Below are 19629 nucleotides of genomic sequence, written 5' to 3'. Positions count from 1 at the left end.
ACTGTTTTACATCCCCACCAGCAGTGTATGAGGGATCCAGTTTTTCTACATCCTCACCAGTACTTGTTATCATCTGTCTTTTTGATTATAGTCATCCTAATGGGTGTGAAGTGGTATCTCATTGTGTTTGTTTTATTTTTAATTATGGCAAAATGTACATAAAATTTACCATCTTAATTGTTTTATTTTTTTCTTTATTCCTAGAAAAGCATTTATTTATTTAATTTTTTAATGAGGTAACATTGGTTTATAACATTATATAAATTTCAAGTGTACATCATGATATAATAATAGCCATTCTAATGGGAGTGAGGTGATAGTTCATTGAAGTTTTGATTTGCATTTCCCTAATAATTAATGATGAACATCTTTTCGTGTACCTGTTGACCATCTGTATGACTTCTTTGGAAAAATGTTCAGATCCTTTGCCCATTTTTTGTTGTTGAGTTATATGAATTCTTTATATATTTTGGATATTAGCTCCTTATCAGATATATGATTTGCAAGTACTTTCTCCCAGTTGTTAGGTTGTCTTTTCATTTTGTTGCCGGTTTCCTTTGCTGTGCAGGCTTTTTAGTTTGATGTAGTCCCATTTGTTTATTTTTTCTACTATTTCCCTTGCCTGGTCAGACATGGTATTCAAAAAGATACTGCTAAGACTTATGTCAAAGAGTGGACTGCCTATGTTTTCTTCTAGAAGTTTTATGGTTTCAGGTCTTACATTCAAGTCTATAATCCATTTTCAGTTAATTTCTGTGTATGGTGTAAGATAATGGTCTACTTTCAATCTTTTGCGTGTGGCTGTCCGTTTTCCCCAACACCATTTATTGAAGAGACTTTCTTTTTTCCATAATATGTTCTTGGCTCCTTTGTCCAAAATGAGCTGTCTATAGATGTGTGGGTTTATTTCTGGGCTCTCGATTCTGTTCCATTGATCTATCTGTGTGTCTGTTTTTGTGCCAGTACGATGCTGTTCTGATTACTATAGCTTCGTAGTGTGTATATATATATATATATGTTTCCAAACATTTTTCCAAAAACATATACATATATATGTTTTTTGGTGAGGAATATTGGCCCTGGCTAACATCTGTTGCCAATCTTCCTCTTTTTGCTTGAGGAAGATTATCGCTGAGCTAACATTTATGCCAGTCTTCCTCTATTTTGCATGTGGGATGCTGCCACAGCATGGCTTGACAAGTGGTATGTAGGTCTGCACCTGGGATCCGAACCCGCCAACCCCAGGCTGCTGAAGTGGAGCACTTGAACTTAACCACTACATCACCGGGCTGGCCCCAGCTTTGGAGTACATTTTGAAAATAGTATGATACCTCCCGCTTTGTTCTTTTTTCTCAGGATTCCTTTGGCTATTCTGGGTCTTTTGTTGTTTCATGTAAGTTTTAGGATTCTTTGTTCTATTTCTGTGAAAAATGTCATTAGGATTCTGATGGGGATTGCGTTGAATCTGTAGATTGCTTTAGAAAGTATGGACATTTTAACTATGTTAATTTGTCCAATCCATGAGCATGGAATATTTTTCCATTTCTTTGTGTCTTCTTTGATTTCTTTCAACAGTGTTTTATAGTTTTCACTGTACAGGTGTTTCACTTCTTTGGTTATATTTATTCCTAGGTATTTTATTCTTTTTCTTACAATTGTAAATGGGATTGTATTCTTAATTTCTTTTTCTGGTATTTTCTTGTTAGTGTATAGAAATGCAACTGATTTTTGTATGTTGATTTTGTACCCTGCAACTTTGCTATATTCATTTATTATTTATAATAGTTTTTTGTGGATCTCTTTAGGGTTTTCTATATATAAAATCATGCAATTTGCAAATAGTAACAGTTTTACTTCTTCCTTTCCAATTTGGATTCCTTTTATTTCTTTTTCTTGCCTGATTGCTCTTGTTAGGACTTCCAATACTGTGTTAAATAAGATTGGCGAAAGTGGGCATCCTTGTCTTCTTCCTGTTCTTAGAGGGATGGCTTTCAGTTTTTCACTGTTGAGTATGATGTTAGCTTTGGGTTTGTCATAAATGGCCTTTATTATGTTGAGGTACTTTCCTTCTATACCCATTTATTCAAAGTTTTTGTCATAATTGGATGCTATATCTTGTCAAATGCTTTCTCTACATCTATTGAGATGATCATGTGGTTTTTATTCTTCATTTTGTTAATGTGGTGTATCATGTTGATTCATTTGTGGATGTTGAACCATCCCCGCATCCCTGGAATAAATCCTACTTGATCATGATGTATCATCTTTTTAATGTATTGTTGTATTTGATTTGGTAGTATTTTGTTGATGATTTTTGCATGGATGTTCATCAGTGATATTGGCCTGTAGTTTTCTTTTTTTGTGTTGTCCTCGTCTGGTTTTGGTATCAGGGTAATGCTGGCCTCATAGAAATGAGTTAGGAAGCATCCCCTTCTCTTCAGTTTTTTGGAAGAGTTTGAGAAGGATAGGTATTAAGTCTTCTTTGAATGTTTGGTAAAGTTCACCAAGGAAGCCATCTGGTCCTGGACTCTTGCTTTTTCATTACTGTTTCGATCTCCTTACTAGTGATCAGTCTATTCAGATTTTCTATTTTTTCTTGATTCAGTTTTGGGGATTGTATGATTTTAAGAATTTATCCATTTCTTCTAGATTATCCAGTTTGTTGGTGTATAGCTTTTCATAGAAATCTCTTATAATCTTCTGTATTTCTGAGGTGTCCATTGTAATTTCTCCTCTTTCATTTCTGATTTTATTTAGTTGAGCTTTCTCTCTTTTTTTCTTGGTGAGTCTAGCTAAATGTTTGTCAATTTTGTTTATCTTTTCAAAGAACCAGCTGTTCATTTCATTGACTTTTTCTAATTTTTTTTTAGTCTCTATGTCATTTATTTCCACTCTGATTTTTACTGTTTCCTTCCTTCTACTGATTTTGGGCTTTGTTTGTTTTCTTTTCCTAGTTCCTTTAGGTGCACTGTTAGAGTGTTAATTTGAAAATTTTCTTGTTTGTTGAGGTAGACCTGTATTGCTATAAACTTGTGTCTTAGAACCACTTTTATTGTATCCCATAAATTTTGTGTGTCATATTTTCATTCTAGTTTGTCTCCAGGGATTTTTTAATTTCTCCTTTGATTTTTTTCTTTGACCCAATTGTTGTTTAGTAGCATTTTGTTTAATCTCCAGGTATTTGGGGCTTTTCTAGTTTTCTTCTTGTATCGATTTCTAGTTTTGTAGCGTTATGGTCAGAAAAGATGCTTGGTATTATTTCAGTCTTCATAAATTTAGTGAGACTTGTTTTGTGGCCTAATATATAATCTATCCTGGAGAATGTTCCATGTGCATTTGAAAAGAATGTGTATTCTGTGGTTTTTGGATGGAATGTTCTGTATATACTAAGTCCGTCTGGTATCATGTGCCATTTAAGGCCAATGTCTCCTTATTGATCTTCTGTTTGGATGATCTATCCATTGATGTAAGTAGAGTGTTGAAGTCCCCTACTATGATTTTGTTATTGTCAATTTTTCTTTTTATGTCTGTTAATAATTGCTTTATATATTTAGGTGCTCCTATGTTGGGTGCATAGATGTGCTATGTCCTCTTGTTGGATTGTTCCCTTTATCATTATGTAGGACCCTTCTTTGTCTCTTGTTACAGTTTTTGTTTTGAAGTCTATTTTGTCTGGTATAAGTATTGCTACTCCAGCTTTCTTTTTGTTTCCCTTGGCACAGAGTGTCTTTTTCCATCCCTTCACTTTCAGTTTGTGAGTGTCTTTAGGTCTGAAGTGTGTCTCTTGTATGCAGTGTATATATGGGTCTTGTTTTTTTATCCATTCAGCTACTCTCTGTCTTTTGATTGGAGCATTTAGTCCATTGATATTTAAAGTAGCTATTGATAAATATGTACTTATTGCCATTTTGTTATTTTTTTCTTCTAAGAGTTTTATAGTTTTATTTCTTGCCTTTAGGTTTATCACCCATTTTGATTTTATTTTTACATATGGTGTGAGGAAGGTATCAACTTCATTCTTTTGCATGTGGATATCAAGTTGTCCTAGTGCATTTGTTGAAAAGTCTATTCTTTCTCCGTTACATTTGTGTTAGCACCTTTGTCAAAATTCAATTGACCATAACTGTGAAGGTTTATTTCTGGACTCCCAATTCTATTCCACTGGTCTCTATGTCTATCTTTATGCAAGTACCACACTGTCTTGATTACTGCAGCTTTGTAGTAACTTTTGAAATTGGGAAGTGTGAGTCCTCCAACTTTGTTCTTGTTTTTCAAGATTGTTTTGAGTATTCTGGGTTATTTTAATTTCCACATGGATTTTAGGATCAACTTGTTGATTTCTGAAAAGAAGCGAGCTGGAATTTTGATGGGTATTGCCTTAAATCTTTAGATCAATTTGGAGAGTATTGCCATCTTGACAATATTAAGTCTTCTGATCCATGAAATTGGTATATCGTTCTGTTTGTTAAGTTTTCTTTAATGTTTTTCAACAATGTTTTTAGCTTTGGAATGTAAGTTTTGCTCTTTATTGTTAAATTTATTCCTATATATTTTATTTCTTTTGATGTTATTGTAGATGGAATTGTTTTCGTAATTTAATTTTCAGATTATTCATTGCTAGTTATAGAAATACAATTTATTTTTGTGTATTGATCTTATATCCTGTAATGTTGCTGAACTTGTTAATTAAATCCAAAGTTTTTAGTGTATTCTTTTATATGTATGTCTCTTTTTAGATTATAACCACTGTGCTTAGTTGTTAGTGAAAAGAGATTATGAGGTTCAGGGGAGAGTCTAGTCCTATTTTACAAAAATATCTGCTTGGTTTTGGAAGTGACTTGAATTTATTTTCTTTCTAGAAAGCCAATCTTTGAATATTATTTACTTCTGTTGCATATACTTACTGTGCTTATCATTACACATTTATATAAACTTAGCACAAAACCTGCCACATATTAGGTGCTCAATACATATTTACTGAATAAAGCTGCATTTTGGAAGTGACTTGAATTTATTTTCTTTCTAGAAAGCCAATCTTTGAATATTATTTACTTCTGTTGCATATACTTACTGTGCTTATCATTACACATTTATATAAACTTAGCACAAAACCTGCCACATATTAGGTGCTCAATACATATTTACTGAATAAAGCTGCATTTTGCGAATATGAAGTGTTTATAGTCATAATTAATCTTATTCTTTTCTTTCTAACACAATATGGAAAAATACAAAAAATTATTTAAATCATAAAGTAATATAACATTACATGAAGTTTGAAAAATGAAGGAGAAAATGCCCATAATCACACCACTCTAATATTACTACATAGACTCATTTTAATGTATTTTCTTCAATAATTTCCGTGTTTAAAATTTATATAGCCATAATTGCAGTGTACATGTAATATTTGTGGCATCATAAAAGGCAATTTCTTCTCTTTTCCTAATATTTTTATTATAGAACTTTTCAAACAGAAAAGATGAGATTATTTTGCTTTGGGCATCAATATAACAGCCACTTAAATTCTACAGTTGTTAACATTTTACTATATTTGCTTTATCACATATCCATCTATCCTATTTTTTGGGTGCATCTCAAAGTGAGTTGCAGAAATCAATACACTTCACCCCTAAATGCTCCAGCATGTATATCATTACCTGAAGTCCAGTATTTTATTACAGATCGTTGTTGAGTTAAAATTTACATATGTAAACATTTTTGTATATACAATTTTATATCTTACTTTTTTCGCTAGAGACATAATAAACAATTTCCCATGTTAAAACAGTTTCCATGACCACTATTTTAAATGACTGAATAATATTCTATCTAGTGAATTTATCATAATTTATCTATGTATTTCTTTATTATTGGATATTTATATTGTTCCTAATTTTTCACTATTGTAAATAATGATATGAAGAACACTATTAAGTGCAAAGATTATCCCCTCCACATCCTCAAAAAATTAAAAATGAAACTACCATATGATCCAGCCATTCCTCTTCTGGGAGTATATCCAAAGGAATGAAAATGCTAACTTGAAAAGATATCTGCACCCTCATGTTCATAGAAGCATTATTTCCAATACCCATGACTTGGCAACAACCTAAATGGCCATCGATGGACAAGTTGATAAAGAAGTTGTGGTATATATATATATATATACCACATGTGTATATATATTTATATACACACACACAATGGAATATTATTCAACCATAAAAAATCAGTGAATCCTACCATTTGTGAAAACATGGATAAACCTTGAAGGCACTATGCTAAGTGAAATAAGTCAGATAGAGAAAGAGAAATACTGTATGATCTCACTTAAATGTGGAATCTAAAAAAACACCCCCCTCCTCCCTCCACAAATGAAACTCATAGAAAAGGAGATCAGACTGGTGGTTACCAGAGGTGGAGGATTAGGGAAGGGAGAATTGGAAGAAGGTGGTACAAGCTTCCGGTTATAAGAAATAAGTATTAGGGATGTAATATACAGCATGATGACTGTAGTGAAAACTGCTGTATAATATACAGGGAAGTTTAAGAGAATAAATTCTAAGAATTCTCATCACAAGGAAAAAACTTTTTCCTTTTTTCTTTCTTTTATTTTTCTTGTACCTATATGAGAAGATGGATGTTAAGCTGAACCTATTGTGGTAATCATTTGACCATATATGTAAATCAAACCATCATGCTCTATGCCTTACACTTATATCTTAAACTTATATAGTGATGTATGTCAATTATTTCTCAGTCAAACAGGAAAAAAAAGATTATCTTCTCCACATTTTGGATTAGTTCCATAGGACAGAGTCTCAGAAAAACAATACTGTGTTGAAACATGTAAACATTTTTTGGCTCTTTATACATATTGTCAAATTACTTTCCAAAATACCGAAAATGACAGCTTCTTTGAGTTATTTTACTCTGGGTGTTTATTTTCCCCCCTCAATACTGTTTGTTCTTCTGGGGAATGTGGAGTCAAGTATTAACTCCATGTATTTTTGATGAAACAAATCAAATAATACTTTGTATGAAAGTCATCATTAGGTCAACTGTGGCATGGAGATACCATGTGAGAGTGATGGAGATGAGCGTGAGAATTAGCCCTGGAATAGTTAGTGAAATGACAGCTATGCTAAATAAATAATCTGTTTAAAGGGGAGCTCATCAGAAAAATGTGGAATTGTAGGTGAGAAAAGTGGCACTGGAGAAAATAATTGAAACTAAAATACAATTGTGCACCATCATTGTACATAAACTGGTTTTTGTTTGTTTATCCAGTTAGTATTCCTCTCAGTTATATTACTACCAATATGTTTATTATAAGATAATGGTATATAGCTTCTATCATAATCACCATAGCACCCTGGGAGATTTAGGCCAGAGCTATGCTGTATTGGTCTCAGGCAATAGTACCACTCAGGACCAATTATTGCCTGTAGAGGTCTCTTGCCAGAAACCAACCTGTCCCAAATTACACATGTTTTGTGTCTCCATTTTATCCTTGAGACACTATGAGCTTGATTTATTTTGCGTCCAGTTGACTAGGTTCCACCTGATAGAAAGATAAACCCCAAAAGAAGCTACTAGAAACATTGCTCCATGGTCCCTGGAACAAAACACAATAAAACAGCAAATCTTGTTATTTGAATATGTATTCTTTATTTCGCACTTTGGCAGGAACTACAAGTGCTACATAAGTTGCATGAGACATGATCTTTGGTATAAAGGAGCCTAGTTGGGAAATAAGAATAACAGCTAAAACAATTAAAGAATAAATGATACAAAGTAACATAATTAATTGCTCAATTATGTGAAACTTAATGAATATAGGAATTCAAAGAAGAGAGAGATCAATGTAGGCTGTAGTGGTTGCTGAAAGCTTCGTGGATGTTCCTGGTAAGACTGAACTGGATTTGAGTTACATAAAGACAATGGGAGGAGATATATCAGGTAAAGCCAACAATATGAATAAAGGTGTATAGAGAATAATGAACAAGCTGTGTTCATGGGACAGTGAAATAATTACTCTAACAGTGGGTAAGTTTTTGGGAGGAAAGGTACAATGGGACTAGATTATGGAGGCCCTGTAAATAACCCACAATAATCACATAAACATAAAACATGCAAGAAAGAAAATATTGTTGGAGGTAGGCAGTATTTTAACTGGCTAAGAAAATGTTTTCTTTTGTCCAGGTTGAAGAAATGGCAGTAAACCTGTGGAACTGGGCAGTTACCAGGAGAGTAGGTTTGGTTATAAGTGAAGAGCAGAAAGCTAAATGTATGTATATGTTTTGTGACTCATATTATGAGGAGTATTCTTATATTACATTAGGTTGTGTTCCTGCAGTGTAAATAATATTTTGACCAGTTCTTAGATGGAGAGTTGTTAAGAGAAAACTAAACAAAGCAAACCACGTGCAGTGGTTTCTCAAGCAAACAGCCCCCTTCCGTTTTAGGATTTTTCAGAGGTTAGCTCCTTATTAATAAAAGTTTAAAAGTGTCACTGCAAGAAATAGTCTGCTGGTGAACAACAAAGATGATTAAAGAGTGGGAAAATGAGAACTTGAGGAAATGTTAAAAGACACAGATTATTTTCCCTGGAGAAGAGATGATCAGAAACTTCAGGATTCTAAAGGACCATCAAATAGTAGTTTCCTCTTTCCATTAATAATAGAGTGAAAAATGTTGCTATGTGAGGGATTTAGATTTAAACATCTGTAAAGAATAGTTTCCTCATGAGGTGAAGTGATGAGCATTGGACTGAGTTACTGAGAAAAATTAGATGTTTTTTCCTTCCTGCAAGAGCAAGCAAGGAGAAGAGGAAAAACAAATCAAGAACTCCAAACCAAACTCATCTGCTTGGATGCATTAAATGTGGTTCTCTCTGGCAAAGTTCTAGTGCTTTAGCTAAATGGGCAGGGTCTAGAGTGCTGGTTACTGATTCCCAACAAAGATAGTGACAGTTAATACATTTATGGAAAGCATATTGCCTCATTAAAGGATACATTGAGGCAGCAAACCAAAAAGTGAATCTCTTGACTGCTTGGCTTTGTAAAGACAAATGAATTTTGTGTGTAGGGCAACAAATAGAATTTATTACTAAGTATTTATTTTTATGAATATAAACCAAACTGTATACAACTTCAGTGTAGATATGGAGTAATTAGTGGTTAATATAGTTAGTAATATACTTACTTATTAGTCTACTCCTCTATCAGGATGTTTAGAGAACAGTTCTATCTCTTTAACTCTCAGATAAATGTTGATATTACTGCTCCTAGGAGCCTTAGATCCTGTAGTTATGGGGAGGGAAGAACTAGAAATTTATCTGTGGGAAAAACTTAGTACACATGTGAACTGTGTGATAATAAAATGCATTAATTCTAAACTCCTACCATTCTGCATATCAAGAAACATTGCTCTGGCTGTTTTTCACTGCTTGCCAAATAGCAGGGATTTGGGAGATTAAGTGGGAGCTGCAGCCCTAGGACCTCTCCCAATGTACCGAGTGTGTTCATGGAGCAGTTCTGAATCAGATATTTGAGTGCTTATTATGTATATAGTACTTTTAAGATACAGTGGAATACAGGCTTTGGTGCAGGAGGCCTCTGATTTAAAAGAGTTTTATTCCAAAAATACTTTGATTGGAAGATATTTTGTCTCCCTAAAAACAAATTCAGTGTGCCTGGATTATGTTATGTGATGAAAAAAGTCATCAAGATTTGTAAACTACAGTTTGTTTGTTATTGGAAAGAATTATGGAACGATGAACAGAAATAGGAAAGCCAGAAGTAGAGAAATTACTTGTAAATTTTAGTTTTAGACCTGCTGCATTTGAGGTAACAAGAACTTATAAGAAAGGTCAGGCTGCCTATAGATTTGGTAGTTATTCACATGGAGGCGATCGTTGAAGCCACAAGAGTAGTTGAGTTCTCTGAGGGTGAATATAAAGAGCAATGGTTCTTAAATATTGGTATAAATAAGAATCGCCTGTGGAGCCTATTAAACTACAGATGCCCAGGCCCACCGTTGGAGATTTTGATTTATTAGGATTAGGGTGAAACCTGGGCATGTCTATAATTTGAAAACATTTCTCAAGAATTCTCACGCACACTAAATTTTAAGAACCAATGGTGTTGAGAGAACAGAGTAGTGAGATTGTAACTTGACTCTTCCAGTTAAGGACTGGGAAGAAAAAGAACAAGGATAGGAGACCAAAAGGGACAGTCAAAATATTCTAGAGTCTCACTACCCATTTATTGAGTACATGCTCCCTATAGGGTTGTCACACCATCTTATGGTTGGCAGTAGGTGAAAGGGACCAGGTAAGGCTCCAGAACAGAAATACCAGGCATACATTATGCTTGAGGATCTTGGAAGGAATGAGTTAATGCTAAAGAAACAATAAAAATAAAGAATTCGCAAATGCCAGAGGACGCAACACTATGCGTTGCCTAAAGTCAATTCAAATATCAAGCTGTGGGCGCTGATGGAGCAGAGAAAGGCCCATGTAAGGAGTCAGTCAGCAAGCACCTAACCAAGATGTTTATAATATAGAAGGGCCAAGGATAGGCTGATGAGAAGACAAGGACAGAGCAACAGCAACAAAAACAAAACAGCTTAATACTGAAGTATCGTTCTGCCTCAGCTTCAGCTGCCTTTGGCCTGAAGGCTTATATAAACAGTGGGATCAAGGATGTGGGGATGAGAGCAGACAAAGTTCTTAGACTAAGACATTTCCCACAGAGGCACACTTTCACTGCTGAACCAGAATAGTGTGAGGCCAAGGAAGTAGTGTTTTTCAAAAAGGTTATGATCATTGTGAAATGTTGCTAAGAAGTCAAGGAAGTTGATCTTTGGGAGTACAGTTTTAGTAAAGTGGTAGGGATGCACAACAGATTGCAGGGGCTTAAGGAGATGAGTAGCAAGAAAATAGAGGCAGTAGATAGACCATTCAGTTCAAGAAGTTTGGCAATGAAGGGAAGGGGAGAAATGGGATGGAACCTTGAAGCACAGTGGGGTTAGTTAATTTTTTTCAAGGAAAGGAGATGGATATGTTTGAAGGTAGAGGGGAAGGAGTAAACTGAGAGGAAAGGTACTGAAGATATCTTTGGAGAGGGGAAATAATTGAGAGATCAGGGTCTTTGAGAATACTCCAGAATTAGTGAGCTTTGGAAAAACAAAGGAAATGTTTTTAAAACCGGAAATGCATGACAATGTAAATATATGATTTGAAATTATTGGTTTTTTTTGCTGAGGAAGAGTAGCCTTGAGCTAACATCTGTTGCCAATCTTCCTCTTTTTTTTTTTTTTTTTTGGCTTGAGAAAGATTAGCCCTGAGCTAACATCTATGGCAATCTTCCTCCACTTTATATGTGGGTCGCTCCCACAGCATGGCTGGTGAGTGGTGTAGGTCCATGCCCAGGATTTGAACCCATGAACCTGGGCCATCAAAGCAGAGCCTAATGAACTTAACCACTATGCCACAGGGCTGGCTCCTGATTTGAAATTAGTTTACCGAAAGTTTTCTTTCAGAAACAAATTAACTTTCTAAGAGATGAATAGATTTTACTTCATGATGGGTAATAAAAATCTGACTACCTCAATTATGCTGTAATTTCAGCTGGGCACATCTTCTCTTTTTCAACAAAATATTAATTAAAAATGGTATTAGCATAGATAGAATGGCAGCTGAGATCCCACATCAAGGCAACTGGTTCAGTTATATGTGGAGTCATCTTTAAAAAAATTGGATGTGTTTTATGATGAAAGAAACTACATAATTAAAGAGGTTACAATTATTCAAACTTTCCTATTTTCAGGGGAAATTAACCATATAATGAAGATATCTGTATTTTCTAAGAACTTTTATGTCATCTACAGAAAACAATATATTTAGAAAGTTTTACATTTTAGGAGAATAACCTAAACCTATCCTGATGTTCAGAAGTCGTCAGGTGTCGAATAACTTTAGATTCCAGTTCTACTTAGAGTTATTTTGCTGCCAGCATGGTACATACAAGAGCATCATGTGGAACCAGGTATCTTCAGTGAGTCTTTGGGATTTAAGGCTTGCAGAAATTAAAATTTGAAAATTAGTTATCTGTCTGACTGGAGCATTAAGCGATTGATTTATCTGATAATTTTCAGGTCATTTACTTTTGATAATTGACTTTTTAAAAAGGCCTTTAAAATTCTTGTTTTTAACAATAAAACTGGCTTAATTTCACTCTTCTTTTCTCTTTATAGATGTATTATAAAAAGAGAATGAATGTTTTGTGTTTATGGGTGTCTAATTACTGTTTTGCAGTACAGCATGTTGCTTGCAAGTTGGTGTGTATGTGTGAAGACTCAGCTGTTTCAGAAGAAGCTATTCAAAAACAGATTTTGGTAAGTCCTAATTAAATGAGGAGAAAGTGCAGATGCACTGAGAAAGTTGTTACTCCTGTGAAGATGGTTGAAGTTAGGGTAAACCCGAAAGGGGGTCCATGTTCCTTTTATGATAATTATATCTGTTACAATGAAAAGTCTCAGTAGTACTATAGTTGTTATTACAGTGATTCAGTGGACTAAATATTAAACTTATAATTCAAGATTTATGAAATGTAATGAAAGTAATACAAAGTAATATTTCTCTGCTCCTTCCCTTCCTACTCCCTGTTTTCCTCCCTAGAAGCAAGTATGTTTTTTTAGTGGAAAATATTTCTCCTAGTGTTTGAAAAGAATATTTTTTAAGAAGCCCAAATGTACACACAAAATAGCTGATAGTACTGTGATTTCCTCATTTATCCATCACCCAACTAGAGTAATCATCAACTCATGACCACTCTTGTGTCTTCTATATCTCCTCCAACAGAAAAACCCCGGCCCCATGATTATTTTGACACAAATTCAAAATACATCATTTTGTCCATAAATATTTCAGTATGTGTCTCTAAAAGGCAAGGTATTCTTTTATTCAAACAAACTCACTAGCCGTTATCACACCTGATAAAATTTGCCAAAGATTTTCCCAAATCATCAAATATCCAGTCTCCCCCACCCCACCCCGCCTACTTGCTTGCTCCTCCTCTCTCCAGTTGGTTCTTTAGAATCAGGATTAAAGAAAGTCCACACCTTGTTATTTTGTTAATATGTCTCTTTTAATCTATATGTTTCCCCTTCCTTTTTTTCAATCTGTTGAACAACTTTATTTGCTGAAGAAACCAGGTTGTTTGTTCTATAGAGTTTCCTAAATTTTGGATTCTGATGACTGCATCCTCATTGTGTCATTTAATATAGTCCCCTGTTTTTCCTATAAACTGGTAGGTAGATTTAGAAGCTTGATTTGATTCAGGTTCACCTTTGTCAAGAATAATTCATGGGTGGTATGGTGTACTTCCATCAGGAGGCACTAATGTCTGCTTGTCATTTTTGTTGTGTTAGTGCCCTTTGATGATTGTCCCTAGATCCATTATTTCTCTAGGGGTTTGCATATTCTAATTCTGTATTCCTTCTTTGTTTATTAACTGGAAAAGAGAGAAACTTTCCCTCATCAACTATTTGGTTACTCTGAAGTATACTTTTACAAGAAAGACAGTCTTGATTCTTTCTCTTTATTTAGTAGTTTGCAGAATAATGAGTTGGTTCTCTAACATCCTTAAATGATGACCAAGCAAGCTTTCAAAAAAAGTATCATTGTGAACTCATGGATTTTAATATATGTAATGAACTTCAATCCATTGTAGTTATTGTTCTTATTGAAGCACAATGTCCTATCTTTGGCCAGAAGGAACCTCTTTAAGTGATTTTGAGTCCTTCTGACATGACCCCAGTAATCTTTGATTTCTCGTATGACAAGATATCCAGGCTCATCTTGTATAGTTCCTGCCCTAGACCTGGAATCAGCCATTCTTCCAAGGAGCCCTGTTTCCTTTAGGTGGAAAATGTTATTTAGAAACCACAATCTGGACATGACAAGTTGTCATTGCTCTTGCATCAGTTATTGTTTCTAAACCTTTTTAGTGGACAGAGCTATGAAATACATATTTTTTTAATAAGAGAAAATATGTAATGAGTTCGTACTGGTATTTCCAAGTGATATTTAGGATTATAGGGTTTCACTTGGCTTCTTGATTTTATATTTGTGTCTTTTTTCTCTGGTGTTTGACCTTAAAAATAAAACAGCTAGTTACTTTACCAGCAAAACAAGTTTATGTGGGAAAAACCAAAGAATTGGAATTCAGGACCAAGATGCTATGGCAAAAGCCATAGGCAAGTCCAACAATCAAAGGAGAGGAATGTTTTTCTATGGGGACAAAGGAGGAAATGGAGAAATGTTGTTTTGAATGAAAGTCCATTGGAGCACAGCAAGAGTTAAGGAAGGTGATGAGTTCTCATTGGCTAAGTTACTGGGGTATTTGATTTCTGTTAAGGATACAATGTACATTTCTTGCTGTGATTGACAGTTCTTTCCTATTGAAGACTTCTTTCCAGTTGGGGTATGTAATTGACTATCTTTTCTGTAATTGACCTTGAGTGGTACTGCATGGGAGCTCCCTCTTTTGGCTTCCTGACTCCATTTTATTTTATTTTATTTTATTTTTTTTTGAGGAAGATTAGCCCAGAGCTAACATCTGCTGCCAATCCTCCTCTTTTTGCTGAGGAAGACTGGCCCTAAGCTAAAATCCGTGCCCATCTTCCTCTACTTTATACATGGGACACCTGCCATAGCATGGCTTGCCAAGCGGTGCCATGTCTGCACCCGGGATCCGAACTGGCGAACCCCGGGCCGCCGAAGCAGAACGTGCGAACTTAACCGCTGCGCCACCAGGCCAGCCCCCCACCTCCATTTTAAATGAGGTTTCCCTGTATTAATTTACACAGGTGCTAACAATCTTGGTGCCTAACAACATTAATATAATGAATAATTTGTTTTATCCTAAAAAATGTATATTTATAATAGTTTCGGAATATAGAAATATCAATATTATTACTAGGAATGATTTCTAAAAATTGTTTAAGAATTTTTTTGCACTTCTTTTATTCTTGGGATATATCTCACTGGGAATATACAGTCAAAATATTGTTTTAATATTATTAAAATATTGTTTAAAATTACTTGAAATAATTCCTTTCTCTGTGATTAAACTATTGACTTGATACATAGTTAGGTTCATTTGTTTCTATTTGTTTTTGATTTTTAGTGATTGCTTTTTTCCCCACATTTTGGTTGAATTTTGTTTTATTATTATGTAAAATATTTACATGGTTCCAAAGTCAAACCCACTAAACGGAGTATATTCAGATAAGTCTAGCTTCTATCTCTGTCTTCTCCACCCTGTTTCCCTCCTTCCCCTCTAGATAACTATTTTGTTTATTTTATTGTTTATTGTTTTGGTTTTTAAATATAAGGAAACAGGTATATATTCATATCTCCCCCTCCCTCCTTCAAGGTTCTTAGATAAATGGTAGCATTCCATATATATACTTTTCTCCACCTTTTTTTTTTTTTACCCCATTTAACTTTATAGCCTAGAGATCACTTCATAGCAGTATATAGAGATATTATTCTTTTTTTCATAGCTACATAATATTCAATTGGTGCATGTACCTTATTATATTCAGCCAGCCCTCTTCGATGGACATTCGGATTCTGCAGTGAATTGCCTTGTGCATACATCTTTTCCTGTTTTAAGGCTATTACTTGTAACCATTTCTATTTTCACTTCTCATAGTTACCTCCACGTGTCTTAATCATATGCTTATGTCACTGTGTTGGTTTGCTAGGACTCCCACGACAAAATACTACAGACTGAATGGGCTAAACAACAGACGTTTATTTTCTCACAATTCTGGAAGCTACAAGTCCAAGATCAAAGTGTTGGCATATTTGGTTTCTTCTGAGGCCTTTCTTTTTCAGTTGCAGATGTCTGCCTTCTTGCTGTGTCCTCATATGGCCTTTCCTCTGTGTGTGCACATCCCTGGTGTCCCTTTGTGTACCCAAATTTCCTCTTATAAGGACACCAGTCAGATTGGATTAGGACCCACCCTATTTGTCTCATTTTAACTTCATCACCTCGTTAAAGTACAGTCCATTCTGAGGTAATGGGAGTTAGGGCTTCAACATATGAATTTTGGGGAGACACAATTCAGCCCATAATAATGATTATTCCATCTTGATTTATCAGCTTTATATGTGATCTATTTTTTTCTGCTATGATAGATGAAGACATATTATCTTATATTACCTCCCCCTACATCCCCTTTCAGTTTTTGTTAGTTATATTATACTATTTTTAATTTATCTGATAGTTATGTTTTAAAACTTTAAATAACATATTTAAATTTTTATTTCTTTCTCCATCAGTTTTGGAGCATATATCTTTACTTTTCACTCTGAGGATATTGGTACCTTTACTGTTCTCTCTACCTTTCCTTACCTTTAACCTTACAACTCCTGTCACCTCTAATAACATTTGCATTTTTGGCTTCATTGATTTCAAAGAATGAAAAGTAGAAGGAGCATTTTATTTCTTGTGACTACTATTTAATTCTGTGGATAACAATGGTATTTCTCTTTGTTTCCATCTGCTAGCTCTCTTAATTCTATTTCCTCAGGTATTCTTCTGTTTGTTGAGTGTGATGTCCTGTCCTTTCATGGTATTGGTTTCCCTCAATTATTTGGTGATTCTTGCTCATATTTTATTTGAGATTTCTTGATAGTCTTCTGTGAATGCTGTGTCAAACTATATGCTAGGTTATAGTAAATAACCTGAATCCAGTGACTGATGGAGAGAAAGGACTGGATGTTTTGCATTGACCTGTGTTGTCAGCCAATTGGAACCCTATTTTTCTCCAGCCTAAGTGATTGTACTCATTGTTCCTTCCTGGGACAGGAGTCCAGGGGGAACTCCTGGGGGTTCCCTCTTAGGGAGAAGCCAACTGCCTGATACTCCTATTGTTCACGTCCATAATGTTTCCACATTTTGCATTTTTGTGCATTTTGGGATGTGGGTTTTTGCCTCATCCCATTTGCTGTCTGTTTCTCAGAGGTTCCTCATAATTTCAGGTCAACTGAAAATGTCCCTTGTTTTCCAGGATGCTTACTGTATAAGAAAAATATGCGTATATTTTCTCTTATTTCTAGAGAATATGTATAAATCTCTAGAAATGATATATATATCATATATATCATATGATCATATGATATATTTCACTATATGTGATATCACATATATCATTTCTAGGGATTTATAGTATATAAAATTTATAGTATGCACATCATTTCTAGGAATTTATCGTAGAAGGGATGACTGTGGTGTGTGCTCAATCCTTCATCTCAATTCAGTCCTTGTTTGCTTCCATAGCTTTTGTGCATATTACATATCAGCTATTTATTTAGATGTCTGTTAATTACAATTCTGTGAGCTTCTTCAGGGTGCCTGGCATGTAAAGGATAATTAATAAACATTTATTGGGTTAATAAAAATTTTATTAGAGATGTAATTAAAAACTAGAACCCAGGTGTGTTGACTTATAGTCTAATGCTTATCATATAACTTTCTTCAAGTATCTGAAGCATTAATTTTTCAGACCTTTCTCTTCCTATCTAAATTATTCCAATGTTTTCTTTTAATATTTCCTTCGAAGATGTGTTTTCAAGTCTATTAATTTTTTTCCTGCTTTTTCTCCCCTAATCCCCCCAGTACATAGTATATTGTATATTTTAGTTGTGGGTCCTTCTAGTTGTGGCATGTGGGACGCTGCCTCAGCATGGGCTGATGAGCAGCGCCATGTCTGTGCCCAGGATCCGAACCGGTGACCCTGGGCCACTGAAGTGGAGTGCACAAACTTAAGCACTTGGCCATGGGCTGGCCCCCTCAAGTCTATTAATTTTTTATTATTGATTTTCTTAAGACCATTTCTCTTGAATTATGGAGTTCAGAGCAGAACACAAAAATCTAATAAATGCTGTAACTTTTTTGTTTTCTGTGGATTATACTGCTGAATATGGACACAGGCTTAAATATTTTCTCCAACACTCTCCTTGATCAGTTTGGAGGAGGTGTGAATTTTTAAAAATTATTTTCTGACTTCTCTCTTCCAGATGAATATGAAAACAGGAAAAGGGTGGCTGGATGTTGGCAATGCTGTGACCGCTGATGAATTTTTTCAAGTTGCCATTGCTGTAAGTTACCATTGATGTTTAGCCGTGGCAATTATTAGTAAAAGTTGTGGTTATTTTCATCATTACATTGTATTGTGGTTTTATTTCCAGGGTCTGGAGCAATTATATGTCAGATTAATGCAGAGGAGCTCCACTGAGGCCCACGTGGCTATGCAGAAGATTGCTGTAGAGAGGGACCTTTTCAAAGTGCTTTCCTACCAAGCAGAGTCAGTAGGTATCATAGTGACCAGAGCCTCACAGTGGGGCATGTTGTATATGCAAATGCAAAAGTGATGAGATGTAACCTATTAGAAGAAAGTCAAGTGTCATTGGCCTTTCATAGGATATTATATTTGACCTTTTTTTTTTTAATCTGTCTCTTATATCTGAAGGTAATGTTACTAATGGTGATTGGTATCTGTGTGGGGGTGGATGAGGTTGGAAAGACTGATATATAACTAAACATCATTTTTAACCACTGCATGTAATATCTGTCATTTATTTACGGCAATAGCCCCTACTTGAAATACCTGTTTCTGTTTGTGACTGTTACATTCATAGTCTGCCTAAAATATTTGCCTAAAAAGAGCCTGAGTTTTCATTTGTGATTGTTCTGAGTTGTTTGCTGATGTTTTCTAAAAGTCTGCTGCTATCACTGTTCAAAGTTGTACTTTACCTCTGTTTGGCTTGTGAGTTTCCTCCTTTTGTTACTATGCAGTTAGGTGTGCATTTTCAGTTGACAAAATGTAAGCTGTGATGAGTTTGTTCTGTGTAATTATGTAATTTTAGCAATGAAAGAGACTTTAAAAATCATCTCGCATAATCCTCTTATTTTTATTTTTTGACATCTTTATTGAGTTATGATTCATATGCTATAAAATTCACATTTAAAAGGTACAATGTGGTTTCAGTGTATTCACAGAATTGTGTACCTTCATTACAATCTAAGTTTAAAACATTTTCATCACCCCGAAAGGAAATCTCTAACCCATTAGCAGTCACTCTCCATTCCTCCTGACCTCAGCCCTAGCCACCATTAATCTACCTGTGTCTCTATAGATTTGCCTATTCTGGATATTTCATATAAATGAAATCATACGATAAGTGGTCTTTTGTGATTAGCTTCTTAGCATGTTTTCAAGATTCATCTGTGGTGTAGCATGTATTAATACTTCATCTTTTCACAAATAATTTTCCACTGTATGGATATACCACATTTTGTTTATCCATTCATCCATTGATGAACATTTGACTTGTTTCCAATTTTGGGCTATTATGAATAATTCTACTGTGAACATTCATGTGCAGATTTTTTTGTGTACATGTTTTTATTTCTCTTGGATATATACCTAGGAGTAGAATTGCTGAATAACAGGGTACTTCTATGTTTAGCCTTTTGTGAAACTGCCTCTTTTCCACAGTGGCTGCACCATTTTTCACTCCCACCAGTAGTGTATGAGGGCTCT

General features: G+C 34.7%; 1 protein-coding gene across 3 annotated transcripts in view; it reads left to right on the top strand.

Moving 5' to 3' along the window:
• TEX11 (testis expressed 11) overlaps nt 1-19629 on the top strand; it is a 363973-nt gene that overhangs the window by 17608 nt on the left and 326736 nt on the right. For all 3 annotated transcript variants that reach the window (XR_002805590.2, XM_023634526.2, XM_023634525.2), the window contains exons 4-7: nt 8209-8293; nt 12326-12405; nt 18104-18184; nt 18275-18394. Coding sequence is in view for 2 of the 3 variants with exons in the window: in XM_023634526.2 (XP_023490294.2) it covers nt 8209-8293; nt 12326-12405; nt 18104-18184; nt 18275-18394 (366 nt within the window). In the remaining variant the exon portion in view is untranslated. The remainder of the gene's footprint in view (nt 1-8208; nt 8294-12325; nt 12406-18103; nt 18185-18274; nt 18395-19629) is intronic.

Source organism: Equus caballus, chromosome X, assembly GCF_041296265.1.
Source record: "Equus caballus isolate H_3958 breed thoroughbred chromosome X, TB-T2T, whole genome shotgun sequence".
Classification (NCBI taxonomy): domain Eukaryota; kingdom Metazoa; phylum Chordata; class Mammalia; order Perissodactyla; family Equidae; genus Equus; species Equus caballus.
Note: the sequence above shows the minus strand (reverse complement) of the source record. Positions and strands in the feature narration are given on the sequence as shown.